This window comes from Bos mutus, chromosome 8 (genome assembly GCF_027580195.1).
Source record: "Bos mutus isolate GX-2022 chromosome 8, NWIPB_WYAK_1.1, whole genome shotgun sequence".
NCBI classification, from domain to species: Eukaryota; Metazoa; Chordata; class Mammalia; order Artiodactyla; family Bovidae; genus Bos; species Bos mutus.
In genome coordinates this window covers 71018168-71034424 of record NC_091624.1, presented here as the reverse complement: position 1 = coordinate 71034424, position 16257 = coordinate 71018168, and the positions used below count along the sequence as shown (strand labels likewise).

Genomic DNA, 16257 nt, shown 5'->3' with positions numbered 1-16257 from the left:
CTTTGTCATGCAGCACACTGCAAAGCAGTCTTCTATCTTCCTGCTATTGTGTGGTCAGGAAGAAACCTGGCCTGTGCATGTAGGAAGCTCTCCACATTTCCCGAATTCTGACTCTTCAGACTTTGCCAGGCATTCTGTTGGGGTAGCATCTGAGGTTGGTCATCCCACACTTGTAACTCCTATAGCTGGAAAACTTTTCATTGATCTCTGTCATTTTTCTGACCGAAAGAGTGGTCAGTCTTCTAATATTTCAATGATGTTTCTAAACACAGTGTGAAATCCTCTTTTCCAGTTTCTGAAAATGTTTCTGCAGTAGCACTGGAGCAAGGGTTTCTCTCTCTGATAACTACCCTCAGAGTAGATTCCCATTCTCATAGGAATCCTGTTTTACCTGGTGAATCTGGAGGGTTTTAACTTGCCCCAAGTATTAATATATTACTAAGTATCTTTTTTTATCTTCCAGAAAAGACTTATTTTTCTAAGAATTTGTGTGCCCATTGTGGCTGGAATATCAGTTTCTTACCTGCTCTTTCACACAGGGAGTTTTAAGTCTCACCCACTCCATTAATCACACTTATAAGCCTGGCTTTCCAGGCCGAACATCTCATCTCAAATAGAGCATCCCACCATTTGATCTAAGAGTAGTTGCCATAGCTTCTTACCTGATTATGAGGCAGTAGTACAGGATCACCATGGACCAGTCTAAACCTCAAAGCAACACGTATCCTAGCATTAGATAATCGTGGAGAGAACGTGTGCACTATTAGACGCTCAGTCCTAGGATTGTTAAGAGACACAACTAGGCTATAACATACCTTAGTTCAGAGAACTTATTTTTACAAAAAAAGGAAAGGAAACAAGCTAAGCTATTAGTCCAAAGCTTAATTAGTTTAGGGAAGAAATGGAAAATGTTTGTTTACTGCACTCAATTTTTAATTGTCAAAAACAACAAATCCTTTAGTCATAAAGAAATGGAAATTGCTGTTAACAAGCAAATCTGAATGAGGATCTCTCCCACATTATTGCTCTGCTCTTACATTTTTGGTGATTTTTACCTTTCACCTAAACCTCTAAAATCACAGGAAACAGATTATTTTATTTTTAAATAGACTAAAATCTAATTTCAAATTTTCCATATTTAAACTTAAAAAAAAAGTAGGCATTTTAGCAAATTAGAGTTTTGAGCAAATTCTTCCTAGAGGAGATTTACAACTTAAGAATGGGACTCTTCAGCTATCTCTTGATACATGTTTTCTCTCTGAAAGTAGGAATACTTATTGATACCTTTTTAAGAGATGTAATACTGAGATTCTTTAGTTTTACAATTTAACATTTAGTAAATTTAGTAGAATTTACATTACTCTTTTTGGCTTGTACAGTATCATTTTCATCAGTTTATTTTCAAGTATAATGATGAAATACATTAACATTCCATCTGGCAAAGAGTATTTCAGAAGCCAGTTTACTTAAGTGTGTGACCTAAAAAAATTTAACAAAATAATAAATTGTGTTCTATCACCTTATGAATTCTTTTAATACATATTTAAGAGTATTTTTCTATAATTTCTAATCTAACATCCTTCTCTGTATTACATTTTATTAACTCTGAGAAAGAAGAACCAGTAACTTGGAGAAATAACATAAAATTAAAGCTACCAATTCCTAAGGAAACTAAATTTAATGTTGGCATAATTGAGACTGAACATTTATCTATAAAGTATTCTACGATAAAGCAATTGGACACTTGGTGGGAAAAACAAGACTTTGCTCTGCTATGGATTTTGCCATCCTTTTTTTTTTTTTTGGATAGGAGTAGGCAGTATGTTAACATTTCAAGGCATCGTTAATTTCCATAGCTAGTGTAAAATATAACTTATCTATGTTTTAAAGCATGAAATATTTTTCTTAACTGCTTATATGAATATTGATTTGATCAGGTAGCAAAAATAAAAATAATGATTTCTTTCTTATATAGTGTGATTTTAAAATTTAACTTTCGCTAATGTTGTTAATAAAATCCAGTAGTCAAATACAGGGTGTTTGGACCCTGATCTTACAGTAAATGCTGTAGTGCTAGGAGCTCAGAGATAGTTATCTTTAAATATGAAGGGATCAACAGCACATCTCATTTATTATTGGCACCTCCTGCTTAATTAAGGTGATATGATCACTCATCATACGCTGAGATTACACAGAATAAAATTGTTTCTGTGGTTGTCCCTTTTCTTTGTTGGCTCTGAATTATTTTCTCTTCTACATTCCATTTCTGCTATCATTTCTAATATCTCTGCCTCACCACCACATCTTAAAATATGATATAGGATCCACGCTTACGTCTAAATGTGTCTATACTAATGATGCTCCACTTGCAAGTTTTAATACAGGGTTTAGAGAGAAATGGTTAGATTTAGTAACTTTTGAACATTAATAGGGTGTCTGCACATTTGCATTAAAATATTAATGTATGTAAAATACAAAATCTGTACTATTTTCCTTTTGTGACAGAATAGGGCAAATATTAAATACTTTTTAGGTGGGAGACTAGAGAGAGAGGTTACTATCTAACATCTTGAACTATGAAAGTCAAGAATGTTTTAACTAGCACAATCCACTGGGGTTCCTGCTCCTCAGGTCTCCCTTCTGATTATAGTTGTGGAATATTCAAAAGGTTTACTTTTATGATTGAGCTTATTATTAGTGTGCCTGTTTTTATGTTATTCTCTGGGATTGGGGGGAGGAAAGGGGAAATACACATTTAGTGAGAGCTATTCATTAGCCACCATTGAAGGAGAAATTGAACTTTAAAGAATCTATCAAAAATTCTCTGGTGAGCCTTTTATTACTATCTTGTCTTGAGCCCTTTTTTTAATGACATCTATTATCAGATTGAAATGGCGATTGAGACGCTGCAAAAGTCTGACGGTCTGTCCACTCACAGAAGCTCTCTTCTCAACAGCCATGTAAGTTGCCTCTTCTTCATGTAAACTAATCTCTTGCTTGTTCTGCATGTGTTGCTTGCTTCTAAATGCTTGTTTTATTTATTTATTTATTTATTTTGCTTCTTAACCTTCCTTTCTCAGCTGCTTATGATCTCTATATCACTTAATGGCATTTTTGTACAGTGGACTAGCTAAAAATAGAGCCCACAATATACTACTTCATTAGGATTTTGTACTGTTTTGGTACAGATATAACACATCCAAGTTAATAACAAGCTGCCATGACTGATAAAAAGTGGCTGATGATTTAAATTTTGCTAGTGTGGTGTTTGTTTAAAATGTTATGAAGCAAATGTTTGTAATCTGCATCTTCATGTCTGAGATGGCGAAATGGTTGTCTCTATTTGTATGTCCAGTAATATCCTTTAAGTGGAAAAAACATTAATGCCAAACCCAGTGATAAACTGTTTAAAATAATGTATTTAACAATGGGCAGGAAACAGCTCTCCAGAGGAGCTCAGATCCTAAGACTTAAATAAAAATAAGTCTGGGCCAAGAGAAGAAGTGAGGCTCTAAATAAGCCATAAACTGCTAATAATTGAGATAAAACAGTATTGTTGTTACTATTTCTTAAAGCTTTTAACCATTACCCAGATGCAGTATCACTATAACACTGGTGAGGATAAGAAAGTGATAACCATTTGTGAAACTATAAACATTCTCATTAAATGTTCAAATTATGGGGAATCAATGAAAATTGATTGCGAATTATTTTGTTATCATGATTTCTGAATATATGAGGAAGAGTAAATAGACCTAGACTTAAATCTGTCTAGACAGTTCTTCTGCTAAATTAGTATCAGTAACAGTATAATAAGAAAGAGTTTTCCCTCCCAACCGACAATGAATTCTTAGAGATAAGTTATTTTTATTTTTATTTATTATTTTTTGAGATAAGTTATTTTTAATTCTTCCCCATATTTTATGATGGAACAGTCCAAAATTGGATCACACAAATGAAATAAAATATCATTTTTTTCAATAAACTTTAGCTTATAGAAAATGTTTTCATTATGCTTTTTAAATATGTGGATTTTCAAACATTTAAATTTTATATTCCAACATAACACAAAATACTTCGTTATGTTCTTACATATTTGTTTTTAGATGAAGTAGTTTGTTTTTCTGTTTTTCCAAAGGGAGGTATCATGGCAAATAAAAACAGGTTAATGCACTAGGAGAATGACTACAATTTTGGTGAAAATTATAGATTATAAATTCTAAAGTAATATATATTTTGGCCCTTCTTTTGAAAGTTTAAGGAATACGATTTTCCCCTTTCTGAAAATTTGTATGCAGTATATCACTCTTTTATATCAATATGTTTCATAGGTATATTCCTGCTGTGTTGGCATGAATCTGTGGTTGTGTGTAAAGGCTGATTTACTATATACTATTAGAATGTTTGTTTTGGGGAGGGGGTGAGGACCACCTGGTGTTTTGTTATGAAAATGGCAAGTGTTGAAAGTGTTGTTTATTTTGGTCAAAAATGTGCAGAGGTATAAAATAAAATTCCTTAAGTTTCCAGTTACTTTTTTGAACTTTCAGACATCCTAGAACTTGTGCTTTGATATTCAATTCACATGTCATTTTCGTTTGAGATATATATTTTAATAAAATATGTGATATGCTTAATTTAACTTGAATTAATCAAATTAATTAGTCTTATGAATAATAATGTGGATATAAGAAATTTTTTCTTGTATGTTTTGATTTTTAAACTTTTCAGATATTTTAAAATTGTTATTCTCTTACAAAATTCATGAAGCACTAATGTTAACGAATGTGTGTATTAAGCTGCATAAACAGTAGAGACATGTTTTTTACTCTATGGCTTTATATTTTTTATCACATAGCATGGCAGCTCTCCCATACTGTTTACAACTGACAGAGGCCTTTCATTGTATAGAAAGATGGGCATAAATGTTGCTAATGCAGTGATAATCTTTCTCTAAATATCCTGATTCATTGTTACTACACCTCTGAGGTACAGTTACTTTTACTTGAAAATAACACATTTATAATCAAGTCTTTGGAAATAAAAATGATTCTTTAGATGGATATAAGTAGTGAAGAAGGAGTCAGTGTTTCTGGTGATGGTCAGGTTTTGTTTTTACCTGAACAGAAAAAAAAAAGGTCCTCCTATCTTTCTGTCCTTGGAAAGTTAGTGATGTTCCTAATTTTTGTTATATATATCCAAGGAATAAGCTACTACATGCATTCCAGTTAATAATCACCTGGTGAGGGTATTTTAAATTCTGTTAAACTAATTGGTGATCTTCAGTTGTATAAAAAACATGTGTGAAGTGTTTTCTTTTTAATTTAAATATGGCTAACAATTTCAAAGTTAATAAACTGGAAGTTACCTTTATCCCTTCCTATATATGACACAGAAATATTTGAGGTTTGTGGGATTCTTTGAAGTGGACATGAATTCAACTTTATGATGGTAGTTCCCTGACATCAGTGTCTACAAAGGACCGATTTCATTAGGCAAAACTTAGGAGAAATTTTCAATAAGTTGTGTTCCATACTTATTAGTCATGATTTTTGAGCTGAAAGTCATTGTCATTCTATTTTGCAACATGGAATAGAATAGATTTTCTATTTTCTCGTTATATATTTGATTATTTGCAATAATTCAGGAGTCTGTTATTAGAGTCAAATAAATAACCCCTGTCAGTATAATCCATCTTGATTGCTTCATTTTTCACCTCTCTTTCTACACATTTGAAGATGGAGTGAGGTATTACACTTTATATCCTTGTTCAGCATATTCTTAAGAATATTTTGTACTGCTGCTCTATTTTTATCATCATCATGCTGTTATCATGCAGGTCAAAATACATTTACAACTTGCCTTTTTCATATCCAACCTCACCAGTGACTGAGTACAGTTACATTGAATGCCATGTTCTATTAACATTATTAACATAATGGCACTTATTTCAGTAATAGCATCATACAGGCAGATGGTAAATATTTATTGACAAGTGAAAATTCTAAGATAGTAAAGATTGATATGTTTTGTCCCCTGATAACATCCCTGGTGCCTAGAACAGTGCCTGGTACCTAGTAGATTCTCACTAAATATTTGCTAAATGATTAAACATAGAAAAATAATGGATGGGAAAAGACCTTATCTTACCTTCAGTATTCTAAGTGTCTTTGCCAATCATGTGTGCATTTATCTGGGGACTCATACGTGCATCCTTTGTTATGAAGTGTGCTTCGGTTAGGTGTATGTGTGAGCCTTATTGATAGACAGGGTCTTTTCCCTGTATACCATTTGAATGAAAGAATGGCTGGTCTGTCATTTCTTCATGTGGAGCCTTTAGTTTATTTAAATATTTCTAAGTTTTTTGGCATGTTAAAATGTTATGGGTAAATGATGGGTGGTCTTCCTAAATGGAATTAGAATATCTTAATTCTCTTCATTGCAGATTTAAGTTTATTTTATATTCCTTCTCAGTTATAATTAATATAAATTGGTATTTAATGGTTATACTGTATCCAATTTGGGATACTCTGGATTATAAATTTAAATGCAGAAATGTTCTTAAGTTAATTGTCCCTAAATTTCATGTAACATTCTTCAGCTTGTACATCTAAAAAATTCCCTTTAAAATATATAAATAGCTTTAGGCATTTATTTTCACATATACCTTTCACAATTTAGCAAATAACTGTTTCATCAGTTTTGCATTTTAGCTATTGAAATATATTCAGCTCAAAGCAAAATGTTGTTTTATGCTCACTTTCCCTTGACTTGGCTGTGTTGTAAATATAAGTTATGATGAAAATAAGACCTGTCAAAATGCATATCATCAGTGAACTGAACTTAAAATGAATCCTAATGGATAATAATCCATCTGGGAAAAAATGCCAAATGTTACATTTAGATGTTAATTGGTGAATGCAATATGTATTTTTTTTTAATTTGTCAATCAGTATTTCCCTTTGGGAAAAATAGGAACTGTTCATCTTCCTTAATCTACTCTGATTAATATAGATTAAATGCAAAGGTTGAAAGATGCAATTATCTTGGTTTCGACCCTTACATGAATTTGTTAGTTCATTAGTAGAATACTCAGGTTTTAAAGATAAAAGTTAAAAGTTCCTGTGGTATTTCATAGGCTTTCAAAATCATTAATATAAACAAATATTTTAAGACATTTTATGAAGGAGTAAAAGAAATAGCAGTGGTTTATTTCTAAATTAGTAAATGTTAAGGATATTGAATTACTGTCCAAATATATTTTATTAAAGACAAACCCAAGGAAACAATGTATCTTATAACAGGCATTAACTTCCCTGGGGTAACACATGGAGTAAATGCCTTCAGGTTACATTTAACTGCCCAGTTTCTCTTATAATAAAAATTAGTCCCTTCTTAATACTGTTTTAGACGCAAAGATCTGACTTAAAGTTTCGTCACTGTGTCAAAACTCAAAGGTTAAATGCTGGCATGTAGAATGTAGATTATACTCCTCAGCTAAATTTCAAAATCGTGTATGATAACTCCTAAACCAATTTCTGCTTACACAGTGAGTTTCTAGGAGCACTGCCCTTGTATGTACAGCTGCTGGCAGGCTTCCTTGCTGGAGCTTTCATGGCCACAGCAGAGCCACCTCTCATCCTTCAGGGCTTTTACCTCCACTTGACCTCCCCGTGCTCTTCCCACGAGATCTCCAGGCTTCTGGCAAGGAATAAGAGTTCCTCTTCCTGCAAACAGGGCACAGGGAACAAAGCCCAGCTTTGCTGCTATAAAACTTTATATATATCCACTAGAATATCCACCCTTGTGGAATTTTTCAAACCACTAATGATTTTGTGTACATAATATGTGTATAATTATGTATACACATATGGATGTGTGTGTACATACACAGACACACAAATACATATTACAAATAAACTCAGATTTTTAAAAACTGGACTAGAAATGAAAAATAATCATAAGAATGTCGAACTATATAATAAAAACAATGTTTGCAAAACAGCCAGTGCAAATTGAGTGACTTGCTTAAGCCACTTTAGAGGACCACATGGCCAATCCAATAAAAACTTAGTTTTCTCCAGGTTACTCACTGGGGGCTTGAGTAATATTATTTAGGCTTATGAGTATTTTAAGTCAACCTGTGCTGTAATTATCTTACTATTTCTGTGGAAGCTTTTCTTTGATTAAGAATGGCCTGATTAACATTTTTATATATGCAAACATATCTTTGGACTAAAAGTATTTTATGTTAAACTTTAATTTTGGCACAAGTTTTCACTTTTACAAAAGGCAATTTATGTTAGTACCATTCAAATATTTTATTATGGATTTGTTTTCAAATTATTTTATAGATTTTAAAAATTTATTTAAAAGACAATTCTCTTGATCATGAGATAGTAATAAACTCTCATTTTTAGATATTTATCTTTACTTTTAAGTAACTAAATATTGCAAGGAGACTAGTAAGCTATTAAGGCAGGTTTATGAAATTTTAATTTGTATCTGATTAAATAAATTATTTTCATTTACTTTATATCTTATTAAAAGTATTTTACATCAGATCTGTTGTTATTATTTGTATACTTTTGGTTATAAAGTTCACATTTAAAAATTGATTATTTTTCCATTTCTGAAAAAGTCCTTTAAACCAACACTTCCTATACAGATATATGTTCTGTTCATTAGCAAAGGGATAAATATTTGATTTTTTATTGATTTTTATTTTTTGATAAATAATTGTGTCATTTTGGCTTTGACAATATGCATTATTATATGAGGACACACACATATATACATATAAACATATCTTTGACATTTTTAACTTTGACATTTTACTGGCATTGTATGTTTCATGCTTGTGGATGGGGGTACTTCATTAGTTCAGTTGCAAAATATTACTGTTTTTCAAAAAATACCTATAGTTTTTAACACATTTGCCCTTTTGTAGTATTTTCTTTATATTTCTTGATCTCAAGGAATTTAAGTCCTTGTAGAATATTCCTTTATATATATTCTGTATTTTGATACTCTTTATTTACTTTATATCCTTTATAGATTTAGAATACCAATGGAAGGCTCTGTCTAGTACATGTACACAAAACAAGAGTCATTACTTTTGTGCAATAGGACAGCAACTAGAGCTGTCCTAACACTATTAAGTGCAGAGACAATGTTTTCCAATCCCAGTTATCTTACTGAAGCATGTGGATAAAATATGTGAAACAGGTTTAATTTGCCATGTTTTATGTGTTGTGTCCATCAGTTGTGCTCATAATCAGTGAAGTCTTAAAAATTTAAAAAGGAGTGCTAAAGAGAGGTACTGACCCACTGTTGTAGGCAGAATACTAGGTTGAGCTTTAATAACTGAATATCCTAATCAGTTTACCTCTTCTCTTTACCCTAAATGAATATGTATATGTGAACTTTTTGTATGTGTCATGTAGAATATTCAGGAGTCATGTGTGAATGCCTCCAGAAAAGTTGTTTACTGACAGTAAGGTTACAAATGATTCATATCAAAAAAAATTCTTAATTTTTTGACCATTATAAAAACAAATGCTTATTTTGTATAATCTTTAAAAAAATGTTTAGGGGATTATTGTATATGTTCAGAGGCAATAGGTATATTTAAATGTATTGATGTGCACATGTGCTTCATAGAGAACTTAAAGGCTTCCTGACCAGAACATTAATTTTTATTTTTTTTAAAGTACTCTGCTCTGTCCTTTAGGCTTAGTGGCTTATTTTCTAAGCCAACATCAATTTGGGTTTAATGACATAAGTTTTAGTTACATATAAATATCATGTATGACTATTTGAAATGGTTCTGGAATATTGTCTTGGTTAAAGGAAAAAATTTTTAAACATTTTTTTTTAGTTTTATTGGATTATATTTGATTTACAATGTTGAGTTAGTTACAGGTGTACAGCAAAGTGACTCACTTGTACATACATATATATTCATTCTTTTTTTTTAATTAATTTTATTTTATTTTTAAACTTTACATAATTGTATTAGTTTTGCCAAATATCAAAATGAATCCATCACAGGTATACATGTGCTAATGGTCTTTTTTATTAAGATTCTGAAAGTGTAGGTTTGAAGTTTGATCACAAATCTTTATGTAAGCAAAATGGAGAGGTGCTTTAGTTTATTTGACTGTCCATATTATCACTTTTAGTATGTGATTGTGAATTACCGGAGGACAGGGGGAGGTCACATTCGTTTTTGCATCTGGTAGGCACCTAGCACATTGCCTGGCTAATAGTTGATGCTAATAAAGTGATTCTTTTACTTCCATAACTTATGTTTAACTTGAATTGCATGTAGAATATCAGCTTTTTATCACACTTCATACGTATGTCATGGAAATTTGGTTTAGACAAGTAATATGTGATATATATGCTACTTTTGTAGCAATAATAACTGATATGTGAGTCATTAGGGAAATGTGTTGGAAACTATATCAGGCCCTGAGACAATTCATGTATGGCCTTAAGAAAGTTATTTATACCTATTTCAATTCTCTTTCTGTAAATAAGGGCTTCCCAGGTGGCACAGTGATAAAGAATCCACCTGCCAATGCAGGAGATGCAAGAGACCTGGGTTTGACAGTCCATGGGGTCGCGAAAGAGTCAGACATGACTGAGCATGCATACACATTTGTAAATAAATAATGAACAGATTGATGATTTAATTTTACTAACATTGAAACTCGGTAATGCCTAGATTTGATTTTTCTAAAAATTTCTTGCACATACTGTACTTTCAAGATGATTTTTTAAAAATACACACAGGACAACATAAAACTTTATTTTCTTAATTTATTTTTTAATTGGAGGAAAATTGTTTTACCATGTTGCGTTGGCTTATGCCGTACAACAACTCAAATCAGCCATAATTATGCAGACATCCCCTTCCTCTTGAGCCTCCCTCCCCTCCCTGAATCCCACCCCTTTAGGTTATCAAAGGGTGCTACGCTGGGCTCTCTGTGTTCTATAGCAACTTCTCACCAGCTGTATTACACATGGTAGTGTATATGTGTAGATGCTGTGTTCTCCGTTCCTTTCACTCTTTCCTTCCCTCACCGTGTCCACAGGACCATTCTCGACATCTACGTCTCCATTCTTTCCCTGCAGATAGGCTCATCAATACCATTTTTCTAGATTCCATATGTCTGTGTTAATAGACAGTATCTGTTTTCCTCCTTCTGGCTTCACTCTGTGTAACAGGCACTAGGTACATCCACCTCATTAGAACTGACTCAAATTAGTTCATTTTTATGGCTGAGTAATACTACTCATATATATATAGTAATACTACTCATATATATATAGTAATACTACTATATATATATATGAAAACTTCTTTATCCATTCATCTATAGATGGACATCTAGGTTGCTTCCGTGTCCTGGCTATTGTAAATAAGTGCTGCAATGAACACTGGGGCACATGTGTCTTTTATGTTTTATTTTTATTTTTTAGAATTGTGGCTTTCTCAGGGTATATGCCCAGTAGTGGGATTCCTGGGTCATTTGATAGATTTATTCCTAGTTTTTTAAGGAATCTCCATACTGTTCTCCATAATGGCTGTATCTGTTTACATTCCCAGCATTCATATAAGAGGGTTCCCTTTTCTCCACATCCTCTCCAGCATTTATTGATTGTAGATTTTTTTTATTATGGCCATTCTGACAGGTGTCAGGTGATAACCTCATTGTAGTTTTGATTTGCATTTTTCTAATCATTTGTGATGTTGAGCATCTTTTCATGTGTTGTTGGCCACCCATAAAACTTTAAAATGTGCACTACAGACTGAGAAAACATTGCTTTACCAACTACCATTGTAGTGTGTCTTCCAAAATTATGAAAAAAATATAGAGAATCTCAAATGATTGTAAAAGGTGATCCCTTTTTGTAACACATAATTTTTTAAAATCAGTGCCTAGCGAGTTTCTTTCTGGGGAAGAAAAGACTGAAAATTTTCCTTACTGCTTGTAGAATTTGTCCCAGTAGATAAAGCTGTTATTGTATTATCTTGTGTAAGTAAATTAGATAAGTAAATTAGAATTCTATAAAAATGAATAGAGCCTTAATATAAAAATTTATACAAGGCAGACTGCTGATTATGTGTTGTAACAAACCAGCACTGAAGACATATTATGCACCATGCTGCCAGGCTTGGTAATATGTTTATTTCTGTAGCAATTACAAATTATATTTATAAGCAGTTAATGGGATTATTTGAATTCCTTGAAGAGGTTTTATCTCCAAAATAGGAATCAATACAGGGAAAACTAGTATGTCTGTATAGGTGCTTGAATGTTTGAAGGAATGGACATGGTCTGAGGTCAATAAATGCTGGTCAGCTATCTAAACTTTCAAGAGTTTTCACATTCAGATTACACAGGCCTCCAAATTGCAACAGTTTCCTGTCATATGATTTGAGGAAGATCTACGTATTTCTCTGTGTTGTAGTTGCAGTGTCTTAGAGGCATTTTGGTGAATGATTCGGTTTCTCTGTGTTTACCCTGTCTTGTTTACACTAGCTCCAGTGGCTGTTGGACAATTACGAGACAGCAGAAGGAGTGAGCCTTCCCAGAAGCACTCTGTACAACCACTACCTACGACACTGTCAGGAACACAAACTGGATCCAGTCAATGCTGCTTCTTTTGGAAAACTAATAAGGTCAATTTTTATGGGGCTACGAACCAGGAGATTGGGAACTAGGTTAGTACTAAAAGATAATATAAACTAATCTCTCTTTTTTAAACTATAGTCATTCAGTATATTGTTTGGGCAAAAGTATTTGATTACAGATAATACATTATGAAAAAAATTTTTAAATTAGCTCAGTTTATGAAAATCCTCAGGAAAAGGGAAGGTCATCATTATTCACTGAAAACTGACAATACAGAATGATGTCTTGTCCTAAACATCCAAGTAGCAAAGCTTTGAGAAAAACTGATTCTCAAATCACATAGAAATGAACAGACCAATGCAGGACACCCTGGTTTGATCCCTGGGTCGGGAAGATCCACTGGAGAAGGGGTAGCGCAACCGACTCCAATATTCTTGCCTGGAGAATTCCATTGGCAGAGGAGCCTGGTGGGCTATAGTGCGTGGAGCTGCAAAGAGTCACACACAACTGAGCGACTAACACTTTCACTTTTCAAGCTATTAATGGAAAATTTATATATGATGCTTTAAAAATCAATGTATACCAACTTTCTTCTCTTTTGGAAAATAAATGTACTAAAGATGAGGAATAAAGTGACATAGTAAGTGGAAAACCATGTATCTCTTGATTTGCAAGATTACATTGAAAGATCTTTATAAATAACTTCTATTTGCATAGAGTAAGAAATTAAAGCTGAGTTATTCGTGTCACTTTTGGAGGCCAATTAAAAATTATTTGGTGAACTTACAAGTTTTGGATGTTTGAAGCTCTCAGTTAATGACATTGTCCTTTATAACCTTTTATTAGCTTTTTTAAAACTCTTGATTTTGAAGCCATGCATTTATGGAAGCAAAAATTTTGTATGGTTCCACTGCAAGGAAATCAATAATGTGAGGAAGACTCTTAGAGTTTCTCTGTTTCCTTCTTTTGGAAATACATATGAGTATTTTTATTAGTCAAAATATGGTGAAAATAATACTTAAAACTGCAGAGCTTCATTTTACTGCTATAATTTTTTACAAATTATCATAATATATTTTGACTAGCTGAGCAGAGTCTTATGCATGCTTCTGATTTCTTATGTCTTATGAAATCTATATTTAAAAGTATAAATGTAAAGATGCTATACAATATATATAAGATGATATACCTTTAATGAATGATAAGTCACAGCCCTATAGTATTCTAGCAAAGAGTTTTTAATAATCTTAATAAAATAAACAGAGCCTTTGTAATTGACTTCAATGTAAATTTATATAGAAAAAAGGAATGTGACAGTTTTATGAGGATTATAAGGTCTGTATGTATTCAGAGTGTGAATTATTCCTTTCTGTTGCATTTTAAGTGATTGTACAGCTTTCAGATTGCGGAAGGTTCTGTTCTCTTGTAAATGTATTTTCTTCTATCTATGCTTCAAAAGAATAGTGTATTTTAAACTGAAGAATATGATTATATGTTCAGAGTAAAAGAACTAGCTTCCTATCACTTGAAAAAGTCTTTTTGTTTTGCTAGTATTTTTTTTCCTGGAACCACAAAAATCATTATTTGGGGACCTAATCTACTACATCCTAGCTGATGGATCAGTAGTTATGCATACTGTGCCAATATTTTGAATCTCTGGGCTTTATTCAGCATTCTAATAGCTGTATTGTTGTGCCTCTTTTGTTACTGAAAGGGATTTCAATGAATCCTATTTTGAGGCTCCATTCAAGCTTTGAAAGGCATCTTTAAAATAGAAGAGGACAAAATTGGGGTTGTTTGGGTTTGCGAATGAGTGGAATCCATACTCTAGGCTCATAAGTACATATTGCAATATTGCAGCTTTTACTTTCTATGTTCTTTTCTTCCCCTTCGCACTATATAACAGTTGTGTCTCCTGTTCCTTTTAAAATTGTATGTAATGTTTGAAATTAGAGATGGAAAACAAAGCCTAGAAGAATAAGGAGAAAAGAAATCCTATGGAGAAAGTTTAAACAAATACTGTGTTATGAAGATAGCAGGACTGTAATGTGGAAAAGCTGACAATGGTAGGGGTGAAGTACCAGGGACTCTTTCTACCGTGGAAACAGTTTTAGCATTCATTTTCTATGCCTAACCCAGGGAACAGAAAGAAAATCAGTATAAATCATGAGGCAGACCAACTCAGATACTTTTTTTTCTCGAAGCAAACCGTATGTGAATTGTTACTTGCTGCTGCTAAGTCGCTTCAGTCGTGTCCAACTCTGTGTGACCCCATAGACGGAAGCCCACCAGGCTCCCCCGTCCCTGGGGTTCTCCAGGCAAGAACACTGGAGTGGGTTGCCATTTCCTTCTCCAATGCGTGAAGTGAAAAGTGAAAGGAAACTCGCTCAGTTGTGTCCACCTCTTTGCGACCCCATGGACTGCAGCCTACCAGGCCCCTCTATCCATGGGATTTTCCAGACAAGAGTACTGGAGTAGGGTGCCTTTGCCTTCTCCGAATTGTTACTTATCCGTCAATAAAATTATCTGGTGAATTCATTCAAACCAGAACCAGACTGGTTCTCAAGTTTCTGGAGCTAAGTAAAAGATGAGTAAAGTCATCATGTTTCTGCTGCTGCTGCTGCTAAGTCGCTACAGTCGTGTCCGACTCTGTGCGACCCCATAGACAGCAGCCCACCAGGCTCCCCCCGTCTCCAGGCAAGAGCACTGGAGTAGGTTGCCATTTCCTTCTCCAACACCGTGTTTCTAAACAAAGGCAAATCAAAGGGTAGCTTTTGTTACATCCCATCTCCAAATTAAGTTAAAACAAGACCACAGAACATACTGATATCCCCATCTCCAGTGGCACAGAAAGAACTACCTCCCCACCAACACACCCAAAGTGCTGATTTATAGGAAACTGAAGAAAAACTACTGATAGATACTTCATGTATTTTGGGGTCTCACAAGAGCGATGTCATTTTACTTTGTAACTTTGTCATTGGTTTTTCCCTCTTGTTCTGCCGTTTGTGGAGGAGAACAGGGCTAACTGAGTTTGTAGTGTTTGTTTGTTTGTTTTTGTATTTTACTCTATTTGGCAGAGGATGTTGGAGAAAAAAATCTAATGTCTGCAAATGGAAGGCATTAAGTTTTCCTACTGGTTTATTTTGCTATAGCTGTGTAGGTATTCAAATACCTATACCGATAACTATGTAGGTATTCAAATTGGTAGTCTACTTTTTTAGACTACCAATATTATTTATATTATAAAAATTTAATGTATTTTCAAATATATAGGGTTCATCTAATGTATGTTCTTGAAGCTTGGAAGTAAAATTTTGTTTTATTTTTATATAAAATATTGAATCCACACTCGCATTTTTTTTTTTTTTGTAAATGAAGAAAAAATTGGAAAGAGTACTGATGGCTTGCTATATATAGACTTGTGAAAAACTACTATTTTCTATTTGCAAAAATTTACATATTTAAAATGTTATTTTTGAAAGAATTTGCAAATTTCATTCAGGGTAAAACTTCATCGTTTCTAATAACAAATATGGTCTTTCTCATGAACATGAGGAAATTGTGACAATTTTTTTATCCAGGTGGAAATTTGCCATTTTCACAGAGAAAT

General features: G+C 33.1%; 1 protein-coding gene across 4 annotated transcripts in view; it reads left to right on the top strand.

The window, feature by feature from the left end:
• The window catches only part of RFX3 (regulatory factor X3), a 337712-nt gene that overhangs the window by 240036 nt on the left and 81419 nt on the right, over nt 1–16257 (top strand). For 3 of the 4 annotated variants that reach the window (XM_005896759.2, XM_005896758.2, XM_070375834.1), the window contains 2 exons: nt 2886–2960; nt 12552–12733. In XM_005896759.2, coding sequence (XP_005896821.1) covers nt 2886–2960; nt 12552–12733 — 257 coding nt within the window. The remainder of the gene's footprint in view (nt 1–2885; nt 2961–12551; nt 12734–16257) is intronic. The other variant, XM_070375833.1, reaches the window with a different exon arrangement.